The following is a 27,718-nucleotide window of genomic DNA, read 5'->3' on the forward strand; positions in this document are numbered from 1 at the left end:
AGAGAGAAAATGAGACAGGCCTCTGAAGAAAAATGACTGCGATTTCCCAAAACTGGTGGAAGATACCAACCCACAGATTATAGAAATCCAGACTTCCAAGCAAGAAACAAAACAAAAAGAAGAAAAAATATCCCACTTAGACTTATGATAGCGAAATTGCAGAACAGCGAAAGATGGAGAGCTGAGGACGGAGAAATCCGCAGGGGCCAAGTGAAAACAACGTTTACACCTCGGACTTAACGATAAAAGCGAACTCGTACTTGCACAGTCGTTGGCACCTGCCAAACCCCTTACACATATTAGGTGATTTACTCCTCACAGCAAATGTATTAGGTAGATTGTATTACTGCTTTTATTTTACAGATGAGGGAGTTGAGATTTGGTTATTTGCCCAGAGGGGCACACTTTATCGATGTAGCGATAGGATTTTGAACAAAGTAGTTCTCGCTCCAGTTTTGTGCCCTTAACCACACACATACTTGTTTTTCCAAAGGGCAATGGGAAAATGGCAAGCCACTGAAAGGCTTTAAACTGGGGAGTGATAACATTTGTTTCTGGAAGATCCTGGCACCACTGTGGATAGTGGATTAAATGGGGCTAAAGGTGGAAAAGAAGCTGTTGGAATAATGTAGCCCCAAACAGGTTGGGCCTGAATGAACTAGTGAGGTGGCAGAAGGCGCAGGCACAAGCAAATGGATTCGCGAGCTCTTCCGGAGTCGAGTCCATAGGGCTTGACCTGGGATCGCGTTTTACTCTGGGTGCAGAGTGAGGAAAACCGGGTTTCTGACGCAGGCAATTCGGTGGATAGTGAAAGTCATTCACTGAAGTGGACTGAGGCGGGGCGCACAGGAGACTCGGAGGCCTGAGGACGAGCTAGGCTTTGGACACGGTGGATTTGTGGCGTCTGTAAAGCCGGCGGCCAGCCGAGGGGCAGGAAACGGCGGAAACGGCAGAAAGCAGAAGCCGCGTCTCTGGAGCTCTCCGAGAAGGACCTTCGAGAGCCCCAGCCTTAGCGAAGCTCCGCGCGGCGCTGCACGCGTCTCCGGAAGCCGCGCGCGCAGGCGCAGAGCGGGGGGCGCCCCCTGGCGGCGCAGGGACCGCCCCCAACCTCGCGCCGCCGCCGCCCGCCTCAGCCCAACATGGCGATGCACAACAAGGCGGCGCCGCCGCAGATCCCGGACACCCGGCGGGAGCTGGCGGAGCTCGTGAAGCGGAAGCAGGAGCTGGCGGTGAGGGGCTAGGACAGGGGTTGCACGGCATGGGGCTCCGCGCCCGCCCCGCCTCCAGGCCCCAAGCCCGGCCGCGCCAGGCCGTTTGTTACTCCGGGGGCGAGGCGCGGCGGGCCGGGTGCTCGGCGGCCTGAGGCCGGGTGCGCATTCTGCGGCCCACCGGCGGTTCAGCTTCCCGGCTGTGCGAATCCGGAGCCGGGAGAGAGCCAGGAGCGCGGGAGGGGGAGGGGCAGCGGCAGCCGCAGGAGGGGGCGTGGAGGGAGGACGGTGCCGGGGCTCGGGGAGAGGGCGCTAGGAAGGGCGAGCGTCCGTGAGCCGCGGGGGTGGGCGAGGCGGGCTAATGCGTGATCTTTGCGGGGCGGGGGGTGGAGAAGGAGGCTAGTGTGGGAGGGGGACCCAGTCACCCCGTCTGGACTTTGGAGGCTGGTGGGGAGCGTGCGTGTTCTTTTTGGTACTAGGAGTAGATCCGTTGAATGGAGATTTTTCATAGACAGGGTTGTGATGTGTTTGGGAACATCTAGACGGTGACAGGCGAGGGAGAAGAACACATTCCGGAGAATTCGGAATTGTGACAGGCACCCAAGGCCCAATGCACTCTGGTGGCTAAGCTCTTCCTGCCCCCGCGTCTCGGCTTGGGCGCCCGGGAGGCCCCTCTCACCTGAAGCTGCCCTTCCAGTTTCCATAGCAACTGGCAGCCCGGTGCCGGCGGCCTCTGTGAGCCTGCGGGGAGGGGAGCGAGTTGACGCTGAAAGGCCTGCTTACCCTTCCCTCTCCTAGTAGCGATACCTTTTGTGCGTGGGAGTGGACATCGCCCAAGTTCTGTGTTAGCCTGGGTTCTTGACTCCTGGTTTCCGTGAATCCTCTAAAGTATATGCAGAATTTCGCGTGTGTGTGTATTTTTCTGGAGACATGCTTTATACATTCAGGGGTCCATCACCCCCAAAGGTCTAGACTGTCTTAGTTCTAAACGGCCTGCTCCTACCCATATCATCCATCTCTCCACAGGGTGGTTTAGTGTGGGCAAGCTTGCGTTTACGAGTCTAATATCAGGATTTCATTTTGGTCAGACTTAAATGTTTGCATTTAAAAGGTATTATTCATGTCCTTGTTTTTCATCTCTCAGGAAACATTGGCAAACTTGGAGCGACAGATCTATGCTTTTGAGGGAAGCTACCTGGAAGACACTCAGATGTATGGCAATATTATTCGTGGCTGGGATCGGTATCTGACCAACCAAAAGTGAGTGTCGAAAGCCTGTAGTGTTCCTATTGTGCCTTAGGAACGTTTGTTTGTGGGACTGTATGCTCTTAGTGGCAACTTTGCTGGAGGCAGTAGTAAAGCAGTGGTGTGATCTGGACTTGAACTCTTGGACTCTGGCTCAGGCACTGCCTCACCGAATAATCTTAGACAAGGCTCACATCTGTAAAACAGTGAAAGTTGGGCCTATGACACAGGGTTGTGTGAGGCTTAAATACAGCATATGACAGTATCTTTATACAATAGCACTCTATTAAATTTTTTACACATTTTAATCAGTCATGAGTTCTACCCTCACAGTATTTTTCTTTTGTTTTTTTCTTTTTCTTCCTGAGTAGCTGGGATTACAGGCACATGCCACCATGCCTGGCTGATTTTTTTATTTTTGGTAGAGACGAGGTTTCTCCATGTTGGCCTGGCTGGTCTCGAACTCCTGACCTCAGGTGATCTGCTGCCTCGGCCTCCCAAAGTGCTGGGATTACAGATGTGAGCCACCACGCCTGGCCACTTTTCTTTTTTCTAAGAGACAGGGTTTCACGCTGTTGTCGAGGCTGGAGTGCAGTAGCACGATCTTAGCTCACTGCAGCCTCAAACTCCTCAGCCTCCCAATTAGCTGGGACTACAGGCACACGATACTGCACCTGACTAATTACAAACTTTTTTTCTGTAGAAGTGGGATCTCACTTTGTTGCTCAGGCAGGCCTGGAACTCCTGGTTTCAAGCAGTCCTCCTGCCTCAGCTTCTCAAAGTGTTGGAATTAAAGGGGTGAGCCACCACACCCAACTGACCCTCACAATTTTTGCCATACCTGTGTGCCAGCTATACCACTGCTTACTTAGTAATATTATTTTTTAAAAATTTCTAAACTTTTGGAAAATCTTCAAATTATAGGAAAATGGGAAGAATAGTATATGAACACTTGATACCCTCCTACTTATATTCACAAATTGTTAATGTGTTGTGACATTTGCTTTCTCTTACTCTCTATAATATATATTAATATAAGCACACATCTGTATTTACATTTCACGTTTTTAAACTGTGAAATAATTATAGATTCATAGGGAGTTGGCAGAATGGTCTCTTGTACCCTTCATCTGGTTTTCCCCAATGGTTGTGTTTTATGTAGCTGTAATACAGTATCAAAGCCAGAAAATTGACATTGGTACAATGTATATATATGGTTCGATGTCACTTTATCTTGTGTGTAGATTCATGTAACCACAATGAAGTTACTGAACTATTCCATTACCACAAAGATCTTCCTCATGCCACTCCTTTGTAGTTATATCTCCCAGTCCCCCTACCTTTTTTCCTACTTAACGGTTTGAAAGTTAGATGCAGATAGATGACACTTTGCACCTAAATGTGTCAGTAATTACCTCCTGAGTATAGGGCCATTTCTCCTACCTAACCAGTTATTATACCTAGAAAATCAATACTACATTAATAATATCTAATACATAGTCTTTATTAAAATTTCCTCAATTGTCCCCAAAAATTCTTTGCTAATTTGTTTCGATCCAGGATTCAGTAAGCATTCATGCGTGCATTTGGCTATTATGTCTTAAGATTGAGGAGAGTCACCCTTTTGGTGGTGGTTTTGGTGGTATTCATGACATTGCCTTGTAGAATGTTGCAGTTTCCTGAGATTTTCTGAGGGCAAAACTCCTGACTGATTAAAAGGATTCTGAAAGATCCTTTAAACATTTTTGCAAAAATGTTACATAGGCAATTGGTGTATCCTTTGTTATCTATCTCTAGGTTATCAGGAGGCACATAATGTCACATTGTCCTATTATTTGTTGCTGCTAAGTTTGATCATATGATTTATCTGCTATAAAAGTTCATTTTTTCCCATTGTGATTAACAAGTAATTTTGGATGTTATGCTTTGAGACATTATGAATACACTACTCCCTCTAAATTTGTATTCAGTTGTTTAGTATACACCGTTGATTCTTATCTGAATCCGTTAGTACACTGGAAGTTGTAAAATGGTGATTCTCTAATTTTATTATTCCCTTTATATTTATTACTGGCATTCTGAAAAAGAGTCTTCCTTTTTTGACTTCTGTTTCTTTCATTCTCCCACATTTGTCCCAACTGTGGTCAGAGGGAGCCTCCTCAGGCTGGCTTGTTTGTCGTTTCAACATGACCCTATTACTTTTGGAGCACTCCATTGCTTTCTGGCCTAAGAGATGTCCCATACTTACCTTGTGCATTTTTTGTCCCAGACCTGGTATCAGCCATTCCTCTAAGGAACCCTGGTTCTTTCTTTAAATTTGAGAATTAAGTTTATTTAAGAGACACTTCATATCACTAATCTGTTCTCGACTTTTTAAATAATAAGCATTAAAATAAATATATATTGGCTGGGCATGGTGGCTCACGCCTGTAATCCCAGCACTTTGGGAGGCCGAGGCGAGTGGATCACCTGAGGTTGGGAGTTCAAGACTAGCCTGACCAACATGGAGAAACTGTCTCTACTAAAAATACAAAATTAGCCGGGCGTGGTGGTGCATGCCTGTAATCCCAACTACTTGGGAGGCTGAGACAGGAGAATCGCTTGAACTAGGGAAGCAGAGGTTGCAGTGAGCCGAGCTCGCGCCATTGCAGTCCAGCCGGGGCAACAAGAGTGAAACTCTGTCTCAAAAAAATATATAAATAAATAAATAAGGTAAAATAGATACGTATTAAAATGAAAGTGTGGCCAGGCACAGTGGCTCACATCTGTAATCCCAGCACTTTGGAAGGCCAAGGTGAGTGTATCACCTGAGGTCTGGAGTTTGAGACCAGCCTGGCCAATATGGTGAAACCCTGTCTCTACTAAAAATACAAAAATTAGCTGGGCATGGTGGGGTGCGCCTGTAGTCCCAGCTACTTCAGAGGCTGAGGCAGGAGAATCACTTGAACGCAGAAGGTGGAGATTGCAGTGACCCTGGATCGCGCCACTGCACTCCAGTCTGGGAGACAGAGTGAGACTCTCAAAAAAAAAAAATGGCTAGGTGCAGTGGCTCACGCCTGTAATCCCTGCACTTTGGTAGGCTGAGGTGGGCAGATCATGAGGTCAGGAGTTCGAGACCAGCCTGGCCAACTTGGTGAAATCCCGTCTCTACTGAAGATACAAAAAAAGAATTAGCTGGATGTGATGGCACGTGCCTGTAATCCCAGGCTACTCTGGAGGCTGAGGCAGGAGAATCGCTTGAACCTGGGAGGCAGAGGTTGCGGCAAGCCGAGATTGCCCATTGTACTGCAGCCTGGGTGACAGGGTGAGACTGTCTCAAAAAAAAAAAAAAAAAAAAAATGTCTGGGCGCGGTGGCTCATGCCTGTAATCCCAGCATTTAAGGAGGCCGATGTGGGTAGATCACCTGAGGTCAGGAGTTTGAGACCAGCCTGGCCAACATGGCAAAACCCCGTCTCTACTAAAAATACAAAAATTTGCCAGGCATGGTGGCGGGCACCTGTAATCCTGGCTACTTGGGAGGCTGAGGCAGGAGAATCGCTTCAACCCGGGGGGCAGAGGTTGCAATGAGCTGAGATTCTGCCATTGCACTCCAGCGTGGGTGACAGAGCAAGACTCCATCTCAATAAATAAATAAATAAGTAAATAAATAAATACATAAATTTAAAAAAATGAACATGTGAAGCAACTAAATCTCATGTCCCACAGTGGGGCATGTACCATATATTGGAAAACGTTGCTTTCTATGTTCAGCATAAAGGTCGTTTGGGCCAGTCTGAGTGATATGGAAGCTTCCTGCATGGAACATGAGTCCTGGGGCATCCCCAGCTTGAGCCATAGACATAGCTTGGTGCTCATAATGAGTTTCTTCTGTGTGTTTTAGAAACTCCAATAGCAAAAATGATCGAAGGAACCGGAAGTTTAAGGAAGCTGAGCGGCTCTTCAGTAAATCCTCAGTTACTTCAGCAGCTGTAAGTAGTGGTGGTGGGGGAATCTTTCTTTGGCCTGTTGTTGGGGAATGTGTTTTTTCTTTCCTCTGGGAGTGCTCTTCTGAGGTCTGTGGTCACTTTTCTAGTAACTGGTGGCTTTTCTTTTAGGCAGTAAGTGCATTGGCAGGAGTTCAGGACCAGCTCATTGAAAAGAGTAAGTTTATGTTTTTATGTTTCTCATCAATTTATTTTTAAGCTACCATCACCCTTATACTTAATTCATCCAGTTGTGTATCTGAGGACTGCATTTCTTATGCTCTTCCCTTTTCCCTCTTCTTCCTAGCAGTTTTGAAACTTTTAAGGTATCCTTAATCATGTTTTTCTCCACTCCCCTACCCAGACAAGGTCTCACTATAGCCCAAGCTGGAGTACAGTGGCATGATCATAGTTCACTGCAGCCTCAAACTCCTAGGCTCAAACAGTCCTCGTGCCTCGGCCTCCCAAGTAGCTAGGACCACAGGCATCCGTCACCACACCTGGCTAATTTTTAAATTTTTTAAAGAGACAGAGTCTCACTATGTTGCCCAGGCTAGTCTATAATTTCTGGCATCAAATAATCCTCCCACTTCAGCCTCCCAAAGTGTTGGGAGTAGAGGTGTGAGCTACCATGTGTGAACAATCATATTTTTTCCTTTTGAGGAAGACATTAGTGTACTCTTCTTGCCTCTTCTGTCACATGAAGATTGGCTTTAGCATCTCAAAGAGACAAAGATGTATTTTCATTACTGATAAATCTTATAAATTCTTAGGGAATTAAAGTTAAAACAATAACTTTTATGGAAAATTTCAAATATATCTTATAAATCCCCATGTACCCAATTTAATAATTCTTAGAAAATGTTCGTCTTGGCCCAGTGCAGTGGCTCACACCTGTAATCCCAGCACTTTGGAATGGAGAGGTGGGAGGATCGCTTGAGCCCACAAGTTCAAGACCAGCCTAGTCAACAAAGCAAGACTCTGTCTCTACAAAAAATTAAAAAATTAGCCAGGCTTGGTGGCATATGCCTGTAGTCCCAGCTATTAGAGAGGCTGAGGTGAGAGGATCGCTTTAGCCCAGAAAGTTGAGGCTGCAGTGAGCCATGATCATGTCACTGCTCCAGCCTGGGTGACAAAGTGAGACCATGCCAAAAAAAAAAAAAAAGAAATGCTCATCCTGTAAATAGGATGTACCTGGATGTTCTTAAATATAAAATGGAAAATAGTGGTATTTACTCTGTAAACAAATTATATCTTACTTTTTTATACATAAGCCATACAGTCTAAGTTCCAGGGATGGGTTATAGATTTGTGCATTTATCTTTCTGAGTCAGACTCAGTGTAACCGTATTGGATGTTCTCTCTGTGTATTTCATCACCTTGAAATACGACCTCTTGGTATTACTATGTACTTCTTTCAGAAGGTATATCTTGTTGTATCTAGTTCTTTTGTTTGCATTGGTGCAATGATATGAGGAAAAGGGATTTTATTAGTTTGGGAATTAGAAGTATTTAATTATTATCTCTATGTACAGATTTCTAAATTTGTTTCTCTGCCCTTAACCTCTTTCCTGGCTTTACTCCTGTATTTCCTTTTTTTTTTTTTTTGAGATGGAGTCTCACTCTGTTGCCCAGGCTGGAGTGCAGTGGCACGATCTTGACTCACTGCAACCTCCGCTTCCTAGGGGCCTCCCAAAGTGCTGGGATTACAGGCATGAGCCACTGCACCCGGCCTGAATCCTGCATTTCCTTCTAGACATTTCCACTCACAATCACTCAGACATTTGATCTAAAACAGAATTGTTCTGTTTCCTTCAGAATTTGTCTTCACAGATTTTTTGTGATGGTACTTCACTTCTCCCTTATTCAGAACTCTGTAGACGTCTTCGACTCCTTTCTGCCAGCCTCATCAATTATACCAAGTCCTTTTGATTTTTCTTTTACTATGACTCTCCACTAAATCTTTTTTTTTTTAAATCTTACTTCTTTTTAATTAATGCCGCTCTAGAATGTAGAGCTAAACTGGTTAAGGAACACCCTGGACCTCACTCCTGTGAGTTGAAATGGAATGATATCTTAGTTTAGTTTTCTTTTTTTTTTTTTTGAGACAGAGTTTTGCTCTTGTCACCCAGGCTGGAGTGCAATGGCGTGATATCGGCTCACTGCCACCTCCGCCTCCCAAGTTCAAGCAATTCTCCTGCCTCAGCCTCCCAAGTAGCTGGGATTACAGGTGTGCATCGCCACGCCCAGCTAATTTTTGTATTATTGGTAGAGATGGTGTCTCACCATGTTGGCCAGGCTGATCTTGAACTCCTGACCTCAGGTGATCCATCTGCCTTTGCCTCCCAAAGTGCTGGGATTACAGGCGTGAGTCACCGGGCTTTTGCCTCCCAAAGTGCTGGGATTACAGGCGTGAGCCACCGGGCCTGGCCCTGACTTAGTTTTCACATGAGCCTGTAATCTTGCCCTGGCTTAGCTGATCATTCAGTATATGGCTGATGGCTGTTTACCTGTCTACCTGCAAGAATAAGCTACACCCAGGTACTTGTCAGGGAAAGACTCAAAAGTTACTGCTTTCAGAAGCTTGACTAAGACAAACACTTATGTATTAAAGATTTTTGGCTGAGTGCAATGTCTGGCTCATACTTTTGGGAAGCCAATAGTCCCAGCTACTCAGGAGGCTGAGATGGGAGGATTGCTTGAGCCCAGGAGTTCAAGGCTGTAGTGAGCCATGACACTCCAGCCTGAGTGACAGAGTGAGACCTTGTCAAAACAAAACAAAACAAAAACCTGAAAGGGCTGGCGAGATGGCTCACACTTACAATTCCAGCACTTTGGGAGGCCGAGGTGAGAGGATCTCTTGAGCCCAGGAGTTCAAGACCAGACTAGGGAACATAGTGGATCCTATCTCTACCAAAAACAAAACAAAACAAAATTAGCTGGATGTGGTGGCACACACCTGTAGTCCCAGTGATTCAGAAGGCTGAGGGAGAAGGATCACTTGAACCCAGGAGGTCAAGGCTGCAGTGATTGTGCCACTGCTCTGTACTCTAGCCTGGATGACAGTAAGACCCTATCTCAAAAAAATAAAAATTAAAAAAATTATAGTCCAATTTATATATTTGTTTTTGTTAGATTTGCTTTTGTGGTCATATCTGAGAAACCATTGCCTAACCCAGTGGCATCTCAGTTTTTTTTTTTGAGACGGAGTCTTGCTCTATTGCCCAGGCTGGAGTGCAGTGGCACCATCTCGGCTCACCACAACCTCCACCTCCTGGGTTCAAGCGATTCTCTTGCCTCAGCCTCTCGAATAGCTGGGACGACAGGCGCGCACCACCATGCCCAGCTAATTTTTGTATTTTTAGTAGAGAATGGGTTTCACTCTGTTAGCCAGGCTGGTCTTGAACTCCTGACCTCGTGATCCGCCCACCTCGGCCTCTCAAAGTGCTGGGATTACAGGCGTGAGCCACTGCGCGCGGCCTGGCATCTAAGATTTTTAGTTTTAGCTCTTACATTTATGTCTGTGATCCATTTTGAGTTAATTTTTGTGGATGGTGTGAGATGAGGGTACAGCTTCATTGCTTTGCATGTGAATATCTAGTTGTTCCAGCACCATTTGTTGAAAAGACTTTCTTTCTTCATTGAATTGTCTTGTCATCCTTGTTGAAATCAATTGACTGTAAATATAAGGATTCATCCTGGGACTCTGAATTCTAGTCCCTTGATTTATATGTTGATACCAGTACCACACAGTGTTGATTACTGTAGCTTTGTGTAGCATGTTATTTTTTTAGTGTGAAATCAGTTTTCTTGAACATCAGAAGGGCAGTATTGGCCAGTATACTTTTTGTATAATAGCTTCATAGCTCTAGGCAGGGAGTCCAATCTTTTGGTTTCTCTGGGCCACATTGGAAGAATTTTCTAGGGCCACACATAAAATATACTAACACTATAGCTGATGAGCTAAGAAGAAAAAATCACAACAAAATCTCACAGTGTTTTAAGAAAGTTTACAAATTTGTGTTGGGCCACATTCAAAGCCATCCTGGGCTGCATGCGGCCCATGGGCCTTGGGTGGGACATGCTTGCTCTAGAGTTTCCTTTTCTGTTGCTTTCCTAAAATGTGTTCAAAAATAGGGTTTCATGTTTTCTGAGATTTGGCTATTTCTCTCTTCTGCTTTTTTGGAACTGTCTCTTTCCTTTACTTGTTGTACCCATATGCTACTCAATTTAAATTCTCTTCCTAGCAGATTATAATATAAAGACCATAGAAAGAAGAAAACTGGGCCAGATGCGGTGGCTTACGCCTATAATCTCAGAACTTGGGGAGCCCAAGGTGGGCGGATCACCTGAGGTCAGGAGTTTGAGACTAGCCTGGCCAAAGTGGCAAAACCCCGTCTTTACTAAAAATACAAAAATGAGCTGGGCATGGTGGTGGGTACCTGTAATCCCAGCTACTCGGGAGGCTGAGGCAGGGGAACCGTTTGAACCGGGGAAGTGGATATGGCAGTGAGCCGAGATCGTGCCACTGCACTCTAGCCTGGGCACGACACAGTGAGACTCTGTCTCAACAAAAAAGAAAACTGGTCCCTTGGTTCTGCTACCACATGACCTTTTTTGACAAGTTTTAGAAATAGATAATGTGTGTGTGTATATATGTGTGTGTGTGTGTATATATATTTTTTATTTATTTATTTTTTTGAGACGGAGTCTTGCTCTTGTTGCCCAGGCTGGAGTGCAGTGGCGCCATCTTAGCTCACTGCAACCTCCACCTCCCGAGTTCAAGTGATTCTTCTGTCTCAGCCTCCCGAGTAGCTGGGATTACAGGTGCTCACCACCATGCCCGGCTAATTTTTTGTATTTTTAGTAGAGGCGGGGTTTCACCATGTTGGCCAGGCTGGTCTCCAACTCCTGATCTCAGATGATCCACCTGCGTCGGCTTTCCAGCGTGCTGGGATTACAGACATGAGCCACTGTGCTCGGCCAGATAATGTATATATTTAGGATCCTTCAACAGTTAAGTGAAAGTCTTCCCTCACTCATCCTTACCTATTAAGAGTTTAAAGAAATTCCTTTCAGGAAAAATAAGTATATATATAAAGGAAATACAAATATAACTGTATTAATCTGTTTTCACACTGCTATAAAGAAATATCTGAGACTGGGTAATTTATAAAGGAAAGATGTTTAATTGACTCACAGTTCTACATGGCTGGGGAGGCCTCAGGAAACTTACAGTCATGGAGGAAGGTGAAGGGGAAGCAAGCACCTTCTTCACGAGGCAGTAGGAGAGAGAACACGCGTGAAGGAAGAACTTCTAAATACTTTTAAAACCGTCAGTTCTTGTGAGAACTCCCTCACTATCACAGGAATAGCATGGGGAAAACCACCCCCATGATACAGTCACCTCCCACCAGCTGTCTCCCTCAACATGTGGGGATTACAATTCAAGTTGAGATTTAGGTAGGGACACAGAGCCAAACCATACCAATAACTATATTCTTTTTTTTTTTTTGAGATGGAGTCTCGCTCTGTCACCTAGAGCGACATTGCAGTGGCACAATCTCGGCTCATGCAATCTCCACTTCCGGGTTCAAGCAATTCTCCCTGCCTCAGCCTCCCGAATAGCTGGGATTACAGGCGCCTGCCGCCACACCTGGTTAATTTTTGTGTTAGTAGAGATGAGGTTTTGCCATGCTGACCAGGCTGGTCTTGAACTCCTGACCTCAGGTGATCCACCCACCTCAGCCTCCCAAAGTGCTGGGATTACAGGCATGAGCCACTGTGTGCAGCCTTTTTTTTTTTTTTTTTTTTTTTGAGAGTCTTGCTCTGTTGCTGAGGCTAGAGTGCATTGCAGTGGTAAGATCATAGCTCACTGCAGCCTCAAACTCATGGGCTGAAGTGATCCTCCCACCTCAGCCTCCTGAACAGCTGAGACTACAGGCATGTGCCACCATGTCTGGCTAATTTTTGTTTTTATAGAGATGAGGGTCTGGCTGTGTTATCCAAGCTGGTCTTGAACATTTGGCCTCAAGCCATCCTCCTGCCTCAGCCTCCCAGAGCACTGGGATTACAGGCATGAGATACTGTGCCTGATCTATAGTCTTAAAAATATATATGTTTATACAAGTTGTTATTGAGCTTGCTTTTATTTATTTAAGGTAATCTACAATGATGTTTTAAAATTGAGAATATGTGTCAGCTGAAGATTATTACTGCATTTTAAAAGTATTCTTAGCAGAATGCGTGGCTCATGCCTATAATCTCAGCAGTTTGGGAGGTTGAAGCAGGAGGACTGCTTGAGCCCAGGAGTTTGAGACCAGCCTGGACAACATAGTAAGACCTCATCTTTAAAAAAAAAATATCCAAGTGTGGTGGCATGTGCCGGTAGTTCCAGCTACTGGGGAGGCTGAGATGAGAGGATAATTTGAACCCAGGAGTTTGAGGCTGCCATGAGCTGTGATCACACCAGTTCACACCAGTGCACTCTAGCCTGGGTGACAGAGTGAGATCTTGTCTCAAAATAAAATGAAATAAAATAAAACTTACCAGGCTGGGTGCGGTGGCTCATGCCTGTAATCTCAGCACTTTGGAAGGCTGAGGCAGGTGGATCTCTTGAGCCTAGGAGTTCAAGACCAGCCTGGGCAACATGGCAAAACCACATCTCTACAAAAAATAGAAAAATTAGCAGGGCTTATGCTTATGGGCACCTGCAGTCCCAGCTACTTGGGAGGCTGAGGTGTAAGGATCATCTGAGCCCAGGAACTCAAGGCTGTTGTGAACAGAGATTCTGCCACTGCACTCCAGCCTAGGTGACAGAGTGAAACCTTGTCCAAAAAAACAAAAAAAAGACTTATCAGGTTCAAGTTCAACAGAGCTTAAAGGTTAAACAAACAAAAAAACAAGAAAAAACAAAATGGAAAACTTATCAGAGTAATTCAGGAATGGGCTGTCTTCTCCCTCTTTGGCCCCCCCGTTTTTTTTTGTACAGTCACTGTAGATTTTTTTTGTACATCACTGTAGATTACATTAAATAAAAGCAAGCTCAATAACAACTTGTATAAACATATATATTTTTAAGACTATAGATCAGGCACAGTATCTCATGCCTGTGATCCCATTGCTCTGGGAGGCTGAGGCAGGAGGATGGCTTGAGGCCAAGTGTTCAAGACCAGCTTGGACAACACAGCCAAACCCTCATCTCTATAAAAACAAAAACTGCCCTTAGAGCTGTTGTCTCTGGTTACATTGTTTCACATTACATGCTTTTTCAGGACCTCTGGTCACTTTGATCCTTTGTGTGTATCTTCTCTGTCAACATGTATCTTCTCTGTCAATTAGAGGATAGGGAATGGTTTTTTTCTACATGTTAGTGTTCATGTTGATGGACAGATTGCCTGAGGAGTAGATGATGCATTTGGAAACTTGTGTTTTATTTCCTTCAGGGGAGCCAGGAAGTGGGACGGAAAGTGACACTTCTCCAGACTTCCACAATCAGGAAAATGAGCCCAGCCAGGAGGACCCTGAGGATCTGGATGGATCTGTGCAGGGAGTGAAACCTCAGAAAGCTGCTTCCTCTACTTCCTCAGGGAGTCACCACAGCAGCCATAAAAAGCGAAAGAATAAAAACCGGCACAGGTCAGTGGCGGGGATCCCACCCCCCGCAGCTCCCATGACCATTGCTGTGAAGGGAATTGCGTAGAATAAAAACTCTTTAGGATTGCTGCAGACTCTTTCTGTTGCTGATGGCAAGAAAGTCCTTAGGTCCAAGTGGACGGGCTAATTTGCTCAAAGGGAGGAATTGGTGGGCATTAGAGTAACCCTCAAGGAAGACTCCAGGACATTCTTCTCACTGTTTCTAGTGTAGAATAGTTTTATTCCATAAAAACCTTGTTTCATATGGTGAATATGGAATACTTTCAGAAGAGGAAAAGGAGAAATAGAAATGGAATCTGTGTAATAGTATTTGAAAAATGCCACTAGTACTTATTGGGAAGCTGTAAAGTGGGATAAAGTCTTCTGCTGGTAATTCTGATCTTTGCCTACTCTTATTTCTTTGTGGATGGAGAGAACTGATTTGACATGCCTTTTTTTCTCTTTAAATACAAGTTTTTTTTATTGCTTGTGATTTTTCTGTTTCTGTATTTCTCAGCAATATGCTGACTTCAGATACTGGAGGACCAGTATAAAGCCTGTAAAATATGAGAGTGTCTTCATAGGTAACGTGTAACTTTGGTGCACCATGTTTTTTGCAGTACGTAATGAGATAGGAATGACGTCAGTGGACAGAGAGGCCAGGTGTCACCCAGAGAGGGTTTCAGCATTCACTCTGCCTGGGGTTTGTATGATCATGCTGGGGCTTGTTAACTCAGATAATTGGAAATTATGCAGCTTGACCTAAAGAGTATAATGTCCGGTTTCTAGAGTAAGGAGTTTTGCTGGCCTCAAGCCTTCCAGGAGAAATGGAGACCCTATACATACCTGTTTCCATGCCTCCTAGAAGTTCCGAAGCCAGGGTAAGATTCCTTGTTCTAGAAACTGTTCATTCATTCTACTTCTCCTGGAAGACTGCGTGCTGACCAGGTGAAAGGGGGCAATGCAAGGGGTGGGTGGCATTCCCTGTTCTCCAGTTTGCTTTTGGATTTGGTTTACACGTCTGTAGGGTATTCCTTCATGCACCCAAGGTGTTAAACTTGTTAGCTTCATGGATGTGACAGTGCCTGGGGATAATGTAGAATTAACTCTACCTGATTTGAACCTCCTTGATTGGCGTCAGCTGGTTCTTCCATTATTTTAAGAGTTTTTCTTGTTGATGGTAATGGTGTTTTCTAGACTGCAGAAATAGTATTTCCTTCAAATAATGACTGAGGACTGCTGCTTAACATTTTTCTGCAAACCAGAAGTCACCATCCTAATCGCATAACTGTAGTAAGAAATAGCAAAAATTGCGTGTCTATCTCTTTATATGTTTTTGAAAGGCTATAGGTTTATTTGACCAACTGTAGTAAGACTGGTGCTAGCTTATCACGAATAACAGAGAAATATATTCTTAAAAATTTTTTTAATTGTCAAGATAATTAAATGTCATGCTCTATATTGCTTTTATTAAATTTGCTCCATTGTCTTTTTTCTTTATTTTTTATTTTTTTGAGATGGAGTCTTGCTCTGTCACCCAGGCTGGAGTGCAGTGGCACGATCTCGGCCCCTGCAGCCTCTGCTTCCTGGGTTCAAACGATTCTCCTGCCTCAGCCTCCTGAGTAGCTGGGATTACAGGCGTGCACCACTGTGCCCAGCTAATTTTTGTATTTTTAGTAGAGACACGTTTCACTGTGTTGGTGTGAACTCCTGGCCTCAGATGATCCACCTGCCTCGGCCTCCCAAAGTGCTGGGATTACTGGCATGAGCCACTGTGCCTGGCCTAGTGTCATTTGAAAGTAGTGATTATTTTCTTATTTCATAGTGTCTAGAGTAGGGAGGAAACTCTTTGAAAGTTCCTGGGACTTTTTCCCATTACTGATTAATACTCTCTAGATAGCTGTTTATCTTCATTTCCACTAATGATGGAAATGAAGTTCTTCATTTCCACTAATGATGTTATTAGCTGATGACTGATAAAAAGGAGTTAAAGAGGAGCTAAATTTCATTTTCTTTTTGCAGGTTTCTAGCACATTCCCATAGGAACAATACTTCCTATCCTAGGAGCTATCTCCTTCCAGAAAAATAGTAGTAGTTGTAAAGATCTTCGATATTAGTTACTGCTTCACAAATAGTGTTTTCTGTTTGGAAAGCAGAATCCTGCTTTTTATTGCTGTCCTTTTGTCTTCCCTCTGATTTAATATCTGGCTGATCTCCCTTGGCCTTAGGCACTCATCTGCCCCAAGAAAGGAGAGTGAAGCTGATTTGCTTCCTTTCTAGGGAAGCAAAATTCAGTGTGCCTGAATGGCACATGAGTGGTCAGTTAAGGCTCTTGGACTCCTGCCATCTTTAGTCATGAATTGTGTCTGCTCCAAGTCCCTTACCACTGCTGACTGATATCTCGGTAGGGCTGGCAGATTGGGGTGGGGACAGAGCATGGTGTCTATGTACATTGTTAAGTTTGTACCCAGTATAGTACATGTTTATCCTCCAGTGTGCCATACCCCATATAGTGAGATGAGTCAGTAATAAATTATTTCAGCAAATGTTTGAGTACTTACTGTGTGCCAGACACTGTTTAGTGGTGAGCAAAGCAAAGTGGAAATAAATATGGCACTTAAGCAAAAGGAAATAACTTTTGAATTTGCCCTCTTCAGGAATATGAAATTTTTTTTTTTCCTTGAAACAAGGCCTTGCTGGATTGCCCAGGCTGGAGTGCAGTGGGGAGATCATGGGTCACTGCAGCTTTGACCTCCCGGGCTCAAGCAATCCTCCCACCTCAGCCTCCTAAGTAGCTCGGAGTACGGGCATGTGTCACCATGCCTAGCTAGTTTCTGTATTGTTTTGTAGAGATGGGGTTTTGCCATGTTGCACAGGCTGGTCTTGAACTCCTAGGCTTGATCCTCCTGCCTCGGCCTCCCAAAGTGCTGGGATTACAGGCATGAACCACATCACACCCCACCAGAATATAAAAATTTATCCAATAATTTTTAGCATCCATAAGTGATCACATTGTTCTGAATTCTTATATTTTACATGATACCTGAACAGTATGTCATTCCTGGTATCTTTAAAGAAAAAGTTGAAATAATACCATATAGTGGCCAGGTGCTGTGGCTCATACCTGTAATTCCAGCACTTTGGGAGGCTGAGGTGGAGGGATCACTTGAGGCTAGGAGTTCGAGACCAGCCTGGGGCAACGTGGCGAGACTCCTGTCTCTACAAAAAACACAGTAATTAACTGGGCGTGATGGCATGCCTGTAGTCTCAGCTACTTGGAAGGGTGAGGCTGGAGGATTGCTTGAGCCCAGGAGGTTGAAGCTTCAGTGAGCCACTGCACTTCATCCTGGGTGACAGAGGAAGACCCTGTCTCAATAATAATAATAATAATAATAATAATAAGTAACATATAGCTACTCTTATAAGTTTCTGTTACTATAAAAAATTATTTTAGATAGTCTGTAAAGTTTTGATTAACTAGATACAGTCTATTTTGATTTGTGAACAAAGTCAAGTCAGGCTGAAAGTGAAATATTTGATAGTTCCTAGTTTCATACACCTACTGTATACTCTCCCAAATGTCTAAAGTGACACTATTTTGTGAGAGATATTGACATTAAGCTTTCTTCCAGCTTTACTCTTGCAAACATTGTCTAGGAGGAAATGTAGCCATTTGCATATTGTTTTAGCACCTAAATATAGCCATTTGCTTATTGTTTTAGTCTGGAAGGTGTTGGAGCCAGTGAAGGAGCAGGTGTCATGCTCCAGGTTAATGTTTGCTTTGGAGGCCTGCCCAGACCATGGCCTGCTAGCAGTGATGGCACAAAACGGTCTCCTCCTCTGTACTGCTCCCTCCAGATCCCTGAGACTCAGGTGCTTGTGGATGGCAGCTTACCCTTGTTTTAATAAGGGTGCTGCAGACTGGGTGCAGTGGCTCATGCCTGTAATCCCAGCACTTTGGGAGGCCGAGGCAGATGGATCACCTGAGGTCAGGAGTTCGAGACCAGCTTGGCCAATATGGCGAAACCCTGTCTCTACTAAAAATACAAAAATTAGCTGGATGTGGTGGCAGGCGCCTGTAATCCCAGCTGCTAGGGAGGCTGAGACAGGAGAGTCGTTTGAACCCAGGAGGCAGAGGTTACAGTGAGCCGAGATTGCGCCATTGCACTCCAGCCTGGGTGACAAGAGCAAAACTCTGTCTCAAAAAAAAAAAAAAAAAAATACGGGTGGTGCAGACTTTTGTGTTTCTTAATTATAGCCCTGATGTAGACAGTTAATTGCCATCACCTACTTAGGTGGCAGAGCAATACTGTTCTTCATTTTCTAGAACAAGGTTCCACCACTGAAGTTTATTCATTCAACTTTGGGCTTTTAGGATGAATGCTGTAGAAAAGGAGCATGGTGTTCCCTGGACATGTTTAGAACATATAACTTGAGGGAGGCTGAGGCAGGAGAATGGCATGAACCCGGGAGGCAGAGCTTGCAGTGAGCTCGCCACCACTGCACTCCAGCCTGGGTGACAGAGCGAGACTCCGTCTCAAACAAACAAACAAAACCGTATAACTTCAGTAAAAATTTATAAAATGTTTTCCTTTTTTAAAGTTTAGACTGTGTTGTAGTTTTTTATTTTAGTGAAAGTATATTATGCTGAGTTGTTAGCACTGTCTTCAAAGTGCCTTTCATTATATAACTAAACCTTTCTTTCTCTGTTTCTTCTAATGCCCTAATTATATTTTTCAATACAGTTAAATATTTTAAAAGTTCTAACTCTGAATTTGGCAGCTAATAAAAGGGCTCCAGGTGTCTGTAGTTTTCTAATGAAATAACTTTTTCTTTCATAGTCTAGTCTTCTGATATGAAATCCATTGAAGGAAGGGAATCTTCTGACCACAAAATCTTTGGTGCTTTGATGTTTGATACTTTGTTGCTTAAGATTCTTAAAGCTGATTTTGTTTCTACAATTCTTGCTAGGGTGGCTAATCGACTAATTTATTCAATTAGTATATTAATTTCTATTGCTTTCTTCCTTTCAAATGCTGCCCCTCAGCCCGTCTGGCATGTTTGATTATGACTTTGAGTAAGTTTGATTTGAATTAGTATTTGTGCTGTGTTGTTTAGTGTGTAGACACCAGTATGCCTTTTTGAGACCTTTCTAACCCATAGTTTATCTGTTTAATTGTAGGTATGTATATTAGGTTAGGCTGGGAAGTTTTTTTTAAAAACAGAAAAACGTGATGGAGGTAACATTTTATTTAATAACTTAAGCAAAATTAAGTAAACTTCACTTTTATGCATTTTAATTTCTTTTAAAATAGATAACCTTTACTTTAACTCATATTTAAATTGATTTTCTGGCTTTGCTTCATAAGGAGAATAATAGCTTAAGATCTTGATATTTTGCTTTGGAAAGATTTAAAAATTGAAATTCATTTAATTTATTTTGTGTTTCATGTTCAGAAATACAAACTCCTAGTCTCTTTCCTGTTGTTAATCACCATGTGTCTCAGTAATTTTCGGTGATACAGTTACAGAACTAACACATTAACATAGAGCATGCCCTCTTAATTCAATCTCTTTAACATGTAGTTTTGGAATCGTTTTAAAATTATATGGCTTTTGTAGCTGCTGTATACATTTCTTTTTAGAGTCAGCTAAGTTTGCCTTAGGGCAAAAATGTGTGCTCATAATTTTTAATACTTGCTTGATAATATCTGGGTAAACAACTAAATATGACATAGTCTAATGAAGAATGTGGATTTTTCTTAACCAAATAGTCTTTGTTATAGCTTATGCCCTATACAGTAGCTGATTGTGGGACCCATTTTCTGTAAATTAAAATGGAAATATCTTTTATCTTTTCTGTCACAGGATTGATCTGAAGTTAAACAAAAAACCACGAGCTGTAAGTATCAGCCAGACCACTTCAGAGAGGCTGGCAATTTTGTACATTATTAGAAAAATGTATTCATCTTCAGAGCTTGAGTGTTCCTAACCTGGAGTCATAACTCTTGATTTAAAGTCTGGGGTGTCCATCTGGATATACTTCAACTTTTAGGTGTTTTTTTTCTTTTTTGAGAGACAGTTTTTTGCTCTTTTGCCTAGGCTAGAGTGCAGTATCATCACAGTCACAGTTCACTGTGGCCTTGACCTCTTGTGCTTGGCCTCCCGAGTAGCTGGGAATACAGGTACATGCCACCTTGCCTGGCTAATTTTTGTATTTTTTGTAGATATGGGGTTTCACCATGATGTCCAGTCTGGAACTCCTGGACTTAAGCAATCCTCCTACCCCAGCCTCCCAAAGTGTTGGGATTACAGGTGTGAGCCAAAGTGCCTGGCCTATGGTTTTTGTATTTTAAGGAGAGAAATAGGTCACATACTTTATTTATTTATTTATTTATTTATTTTTTTGAGACGGAGTCTTGGTCTGTTGCCCAGGCTGAAGTGCAGTGGTGCAATCTTGGCTCACTGCAACCTCCGCCTCCCAGGTTCAAGTGATTCTCCTGCTTCAGCCTCCTGAGTAGCTGGGATTACAGTGCATGCCACCATGCCCAGCTAGTTTTTGTATTTTAGTAGAGACGGGGTTTCACCATGTTGGTCATGCTGGTCTCAAACTCCTGACCTCATGATCCACCTGCCTCGGCCTCCCAAAGTGCTGGGATTACAGGCGTGAGCCACCGCACATGGCCGGTCACATACATTTTTAATGATGAAAAATTCCCTTTAATTAAATAATAAATTGTTAATACTAGCTCTTTTTTTTTTTGGACTGGTGAGTTCGGGCGCTCTAATAAGACCAAAATTGATGTTTCAATCCCTTTTTGGACTCAGAAGGCAGACCATTTTCAGATGTGAAATATTGTACATTATATTTGGAGTAGAATCTTTTTTTAAATTTTTTTTGTGTGTGTGTGACAGGGTCTGGCTCTGTCGCCCAGGCTAGTGTCACCCAGCCCACACCACCTCAGACTCCTGGGTAGCTGGGACCACAGGCATGAGCCACCACACCTGGCTAATTTTTGTATTTTTTGTAGAGTCATGGTCTTAATTTGTTACCCAGGCTGGTCTCGAGCTCCTGACCTCAAGTGATCTGCCCTCCTGGGCCTCCCAGAGTGCTGAGTGCTGGGATTACAGGCCTGAGCCACCACGCCTGGCCTGAAATACAATCTTTTTTTTTTTTTTTTTTGAGACAGAGTTTCACTCTTGTCACCCAGGCTGGAGTGCAATGGCACGATCTTGGCTCACTGCAACCTCCGCCTTCCAGGTTCAAGCAATTCTCCCACCTCAGCCTCCTGAGTAGCTGGAATTACAGGTGCCCACCACCACGCCTGGCCAATATTTTGTATTTTTAGTAGAGACGGGGTTTCACTATGCTGGCCAGGCTGGTCTCGAATTCCTGACCTCGTGATCCGCCTGCCTCGGCTTCCCAAAGTGCTGGGATTACAGGCGTGAGCCACTGTGCCTGGCCTGAAATATAATCTTTAGCTATAGAGCAATCCCCTAGCAGTGTTTATGAGATTTTTTTTTTTCCCTTAGGGTCAAACAGCTGTTCTGCCGTGAGTAAGTTGGGACTTTTGTTTTTCTCTCTTTAGGACTATTAGAAGACACGTTAGTGCAGAAGCTTCCAGGCTGTAGAGCCCTGCTTCCCTTCTCTGACCTCACAAAGATAAACATCCTTCACCTGAGTTCGTGGCCATCCACCTCTGCTCTCCCAGACCCAGTGCCTGTGACTTTGAGTAGTTTGTTCTAAATGTGGTGACAAACAAGTCATTTCTGTAAGACATTGGGTCTTACTTTATGTCATTTTTAGTAACAGAACTGCGGGAAGACCAAGACAATGTTGTAATCCCTGCAAGTTGCTAACTGTGCGTTTCTCCCTTCTTAGAATGAATGTCTCCCCCAAAACTGGCTGGCACCAGCTTCATCTGTGATACCCATCAAGAAATGTTCTCTGGTTTTGTTTTATGCTGAAAGTAGAACACAAGTCACATTTCAGATGGAGGCTGTAAATATCTGGCATTTTCTTATATTGTTTTATGTTTTCTTGTTTTTCTCTTGTTGTTTTTATCTTATTTTCTTTGGGGTTTTTTTGTAATGCCTTTGTACAGCTCATACTTTCCTGCTGACATATCTGATCATCTCTTTCATGCAGTTGCCAATAACCATAACTGAAAATAATCTGGTTTATCATAAGTAAAATGGGAAACTTGCCTCTGTTTTTTGCAAGGGGAGGTAAAGAGTGTTTAGTAATTACCTATCTTAAATCTTTCCGAGTTGGTAGTAGATTCATGTTCAAGGAACATGAAAAATGGAAAAACATAAGTTTAAATCAATTCTTTTTAAATAACTATTTTTATTCTTTTGTATAAATAAAATTTCACAGGCTTCAAATTCTCATGCTTTACTTTTAAACCCGAGATTGTTTTTTCACTTATTTATTCATATCATGCCTTATGGAAATTTCTTTTTCTGTATTTTCTCTCTTTGCTGGTATTCACCTGATTAAATATTGCTCTAAAAATCACCATGGCATATGGAAAGTCTCAAAATTGTACCAAAAGTGATAACTTATGTCATTCTTAAGTGGAGTGAAAGGATAGCATCAGTGAGAGCCGGTGTTGCCCACCAGGTCTCCCTTTCTTGGAGGGCTTGATGGGGCTGAGGAATTTGTTAGTAATTGTTACCTGCCTCTAGTGCTGTGGTGAATTTGCGACAGGGTCTGGCTGCACATTGGAATCACCTGAGAAGCTTTAAAATACTCATGCCTGGATCCCACCCCTAGGGGTACAGCCTAGTTATTGGGAATTTCTTTAAAAGAGTTCCTGGGATTCTGATAAGAAGCCAGGTTGAGAACCACTACATTAGAAGACTGAATGGTTTAATTTAAATCCTATGTTATGAATTGGTCTAAGGGATATGATTTGGGGTCTGACCTTTCCTTTGACTCTAGTTAGTCATAGTCCTTGACTTATGCCTATATCTTTGTAAGAAATAGTATGTTTCATTTGTGATAGTATTGGTAGGGCTGAATATGGATGGCATCTACTGTAAAACAAGTCTACCTTGTCAGATGTGCAAAAGCTTTCACTCTTGTTCTCAAATAAACTTTTGTGGGTTTTTTTTTTTTTTTTTTTTTGACTCTGGCTATTTAGATGTCTTTGGCTGTGTCTTCGGTAGCAGAACTGCAATGTCAGGATTTTTAAGGAAATAGTTTCTTATATTTAGATTATTACTTAAAAAAAAATCCTAGAAGCATGCTATATTTTTTGTCTGTTGGTCTCCTTTGCTGGGAGGGAGGAGTGGGATGCCTGCGGTTTCCTTCCTGTTGAGGAAAGCACACAGCAGACCTTAAAATATTTTTGACTCTTGGGCCGGGCGCGGTGGCTCACACCTGTAATCCCAGCACTTTGGGAGGCCGAGGTGGGCGGATCACGAGGTCAGGAGATCGAGACCATCCTGGTGAACACGGTGAAACGCCATCTCTACTAAAAATGCAAAAAATTAGCCAAGCATGGTGGTGGGCACCTGTAGTCCCAGCTACTTGGGAGGCTGAGGCAGGAGAATGGCGTGAACCCGGGAGGCGGAGCTTGCAGTGAGCCGAGATAATGCCACTGCACTCCAGCCTGGGCGACAGAGCGAGACTCCATCTCAAAAAAAAAAAAAAAATGTTTTTGACTCTTACAGTTTGAGATCGCTAGAGATGGAATAGTACTGCTCTATTGCGCCATTGCACTCCAGCAGCCTGGGCGACAGAGCGAGACTCCGTCAAAAAAAAAAAAAAAAGAATTGTACTGCTCTTAAAAAGATTATTTACGTATTTATGAAACTGCAATGGGATGTCTAGTTTCCTTCCCTCTGAGGAAAGCACACAGCAGACTTTAAAATATTTTTGACTCTCATAGTTTGACATTGCTGGAGATAGAATAGTACTGCTTTTAAAAATATTATTTATGTATTTATGTATTTTATTTATTCATATATTTATTTATTGACAGGATCTCGCTCTGTCACCCAGGCTGGAGTGCAGTGGCCTGATAAAGCTCAGTGCAGCTTCGAACTTCTGGGGTCAAGCCATCTTCCTGCTTCAGCCTTCCTAGTACCTGGGACTATAGGTGCATGCCACCATTCCCAGCTAATTTAAAACATTTTTATTTTGTAATGATGGGTTCTTGCTATGTTGCCCAGGCTGGTCTCAGACTCCTGGCCTCAAGCAGTCCTCCTGCCTTGGCCTCCCAGAGTGCTGGGATTATAGGTATCAAGCGATTCTCTTGCCTCAGCCTCCCCAGTAGCTGAGACTACAGGCATGCGCCACCATGCACATCTAAGTTTTGTATTTTTAGTGGAGATGGGGTTTTGCCATGATGGGTAGGCTGGTCTCGAACTCCTGACTTTAGGTAATCCACCCACCTCAGCCTCCCAAAGTGCTGGGATTACAGGCGTGAGCACTGGCACCTGGCAATATAGAGTATTCTTGACATCTTGACCTGTGCAGTAAATAAGATAATTAAAATGAGCGATAAATAGTCTAAGCTTGAAAGTTAAAGAGCCTAAGCTTGAAACACTCTGTGACTTAGTTTTTGCATTTATTCTGTCTTCTGTGCACCCCCAGCCTTACTCCAAATTAATGAGGCATTATTTTATTTATTTATTTTTTTAAGACAGAGTCTTGCTCTGTCGTCCAGGCTGGAGTGCAGTGGCACAGTCTTGGCTCACTGCTACTCCGCCTCCAGGGTTCAAGCAATTATTCCGCCTCAGCCTCTCGAGTAGCTGGGACTACAGGCGGGCGCTTCCACGCCCAGCTAATTTTTTTTATTTTTAATAGAGACGGGGTTTCACCATATTGGCCAGGCTGGTCTCGAACTCCTGACTTCGTAATCCACCTGCCTCAGCCTCCCAGAGTGCTGGGATTACAGGCATGAGCCACTGCACCCGGCCTAATGAGGCATTATTGCTTAAAAATTCACATCAAGCTGGGTATGGTGATATGCACCTTTAGTCCCAGCTGCTTCGGAGGCTTAGAGGCAGCAGGATCGCTTGAAGCCAGAAGTTCAAGGCTATAGTATGCTATGATCATTTCTGTGAATGGCCACTGCACTTTAGCCTGAGTAACGTAGCAAGACGTTGTCTCCAACAGAAAATTGACATCTGAAGCCCTGACTACAGGGGCACTATACTGGTTTATGTCAAGTGTGGGGAGAGAGCAGGATTGTGCTTCTTTGTACACATTTGCTTCTCCCAGGATAGTGTCATAGTGCCTAGGAAGGTGATGTGTGTGTCAGATACAATGATAGTGAAAAGAAGGGATTGGAATTTTCATACCTGTGTCAGTCTAAATGAGCATTACCTTGTCTGAATTGTCTAAGTGGTAAGCTTCATGATTTGAAACAGTTTTCACTTTGAAAAACTGCTTCTGTGGATTAAAAGTTGTCACCACTAAAGTGGGCTGTGGTGGAGTCGATGCTGATCCTCACTTAGGGCAGTAGCCTCCAAGGGGAAGAGGGCACACAGGATGGCTGGGTGGGGGTGGGAAGAAAAGATTAGGCTTTTGGTTTATATTCACTTTGAGGCTCAACCTTATTTAGTTTCTCACTTTGAATGTATTTTATATATATACATCAAATATACATCAATATTAGTTCATTAGTACATGTAGGTCATTAATTTATAAATAAAAGGTTGAACTACAAGAAACTGCTGATAATTGTTTTTGATCTGTAAAAATGGCAGTTATTATAGTTTAACAGCATACACATGTTGGAGGTGTATATGCTTCAAGTTTTTACCATTTGTGTACAGAAAATAAACTTTGGAGACCCCTAGCCCCCTCCTCAGCTCCCAACCCCGACCCTGATAACTTATTTCTGTATCCTGGGTGTGGGGATGGGAGGACTTTAAAATATTTAATTAATTTGAATACATGTGTCTTAGTCTGTTTGAGCTGCTGTAACAAAAATATTAACTAAATGGCTTATAAACAACAAACATTTCTTACAGTTCTGGAGACTAGGAAGTCCAAGATCAAGCCACCAGCAACATCCAGTATCTGGTGAAGGCGTGCTTTCTGGTTCACAGATGGTGCCTTCTAGCTGTGTCCTCACATGGTGGAAGGAGAACAAGCTCCCTTAGGCCTCTTTTTAAAAAATTTTTTGAGACGTGATCTCACTTTGTTGCCCAGACTAGGGTGCAGTGGTGCAGTCACAGGTCACTGCAGCCTCAACTTCCCGGGCTCAAGTGACCCTCTCACCTCAGCCTCCCAATTAGCTGGGACGACACGTATGTGCCCCCACACCTGGCTAGTTTTTTTTAATGTTTTGTAGGCAGGGTCTCGGTATGTTGCCAAGTCTGGTTTTGAACTCGGCTCAAGTAACCCTCCTTGCCTCGGCCTCCCAAAGTGCTGGGATTCTGGATGTGAGCCACCATGCCAGGCCTCAGGGCTCTTTTATTTATTTTTATTTTTTTAGAGACAGGGTCTCACTTTGTTGCCCAGTCTGGTCTCAAACTCCTGGGCTCAAGCCATCCTTCTGCCTCAGCCTCCCAAAGTGCTGGGATTGCAGGCGTGAGCCACCACACCTGACTCCTCAGGCCTCTTTTATAAGGACACTAATCCCATTTATGAGCATTCTGTCCTCATAATTTAAGCACCCCAAAGCCACTTCTCTTAATTCCATCACTTTGGGGGCTAGTATTTCAACCTATGAATTTTGGGGGGACATAAACATTCAGACTAGAAACAAGCAAATAGCATGTGCCCAAATGGCACCGAAGTATATTCAGGGTAAAGGAAGTGCTCCTGTCCCTCAACTATCAGTTCCCCTTCCAAGAGGCAACCCCAGAGTTCCATTATGTCCTTCCTGAGGACCTTTGTACGTGTATAAGCAGTATGCACACATGCATGTGTCTATTCACAGAAATGGTAGCGTACTGTGTACACTGTTCTCTCCTTTTTCATCTAGCAGTCTAGCACAGAAAACATTCCATGTGTACAACTGCCTTGTTATTTTTATTGGCTACTTTATATTCCATTGCCTGTTTATACCAAAGTACTTAATCAGTCCTCTGTTGATTGCATTAATATTGTTTCCCATCTTTTGCTGTTTCAGACAGTGTCAGATTAAATAGTCCTAGATGCATCATTTTGCAAGTAAGAGTACTTGTAGGGTAAATTCTCAGCAGTGAGGCCAGGCGTGCTGGCTCATGCCTGTAATCCCAGCACTTTGGGAGGCCAAGGCAGGAGGATGGCGGGAGGCCATGATGGGAGGATCGCTTGAGCCCAGGAGTTCAAGACTAGCCTGGGCAACAAAGTAAGACCCTGTTTTTACAAAAAATAAATTAGCCAGGTGTTGTGGTGTGGGAGAATCGCTTAAGCCCTGGCAGTCGAGGCAGCAGTCAGCTGTGATCATGCCATTGCACTCCAGTCTGGGTGACAGAGTGACTTTGTCTCCAAAAAAAGATTCCTTGAAAAAAACAACAAACATAAAAAAATAGCTGGGCATGTTGGCTCATGACTGTAAAATCCCAGCACCTTGGGAGGCTGTGGCGATTGGATTTGCTTTGAACCCAGGAGTTCAAGACCAGCCTGAGTAACTTGGTGAAACCCGATCTCTACAAAAATACCAAAAAACTACCCAGGAATAGTGGCACATGCCTGTAGTGCCAGCTACTCGGGAGGC

General features: G+C 43.6%; 1 protein-coding gene across 5 annotated transcripts; it reads left to right on the forward strand.

Annotated features, from left to right (window-relative positions):
* The first annotated feature begins 337 nt into the window (after positions 1-337).
* MEAF6 (MYST/Esa1 associated factor 6) lies at positions 338-23,167 on the forward strand. Of its 5 annotated transcripts, XR_010126568.1 has the most exons (9): positions 1,071-1,229; positions 2,353-2,468; positions 6,335-6,422; positions 6,549-6,594; positions 13,862-14,054; positions 19,099-19,128; positions 19,234-19,291; positions 19,920-19,953; positions 21,641-23,167. XR_010126568.1 is itself a non-coding variant. In XM_054495101.2 (8 exons), exons 1-8 carry the CDS (start codon positions 1,140-1,142, stop codon positions 21,647-21,649), a joined length of 606 nt encoding a protein of 201 aa, XP_054351076.1. In that variant the 5' UTR covers positions 1,071-1,139; the 3' UTR covers positions 21,650-23,167. The 5 variants fall into 5 exon arrangements, 3 of the variants coding, with proteins under 3 accessions (XP_054351096.1, XP_054351076.1, XP_054351085.1); XR_008503655.2 differs by lacking the exon at positions 19,099-19,128; XM_054495101.2 differs by lacking the exon at positions 19,234-19,291.
* The last annotated feature ends 4,551 nt before the right edge of the window (positions 23,168-27,718 follow it).

Source organism: Pongo pygmaeus, chromosome 1 (genome assembly GCF_028885625.2).
Source record: "Pongo pygmaeus isolate AG05252 chromosome 1, NHGRI_mPonPyg2-v2.0_pri, whole genome shotgun sequence".
NCBI classification, from domain to species: domain Eukaryota; kingdom Metazoa; phylum Chordata; class Mammalia; order Primates; family Hominidae; genus Pongo; species Pongo pygmaeus.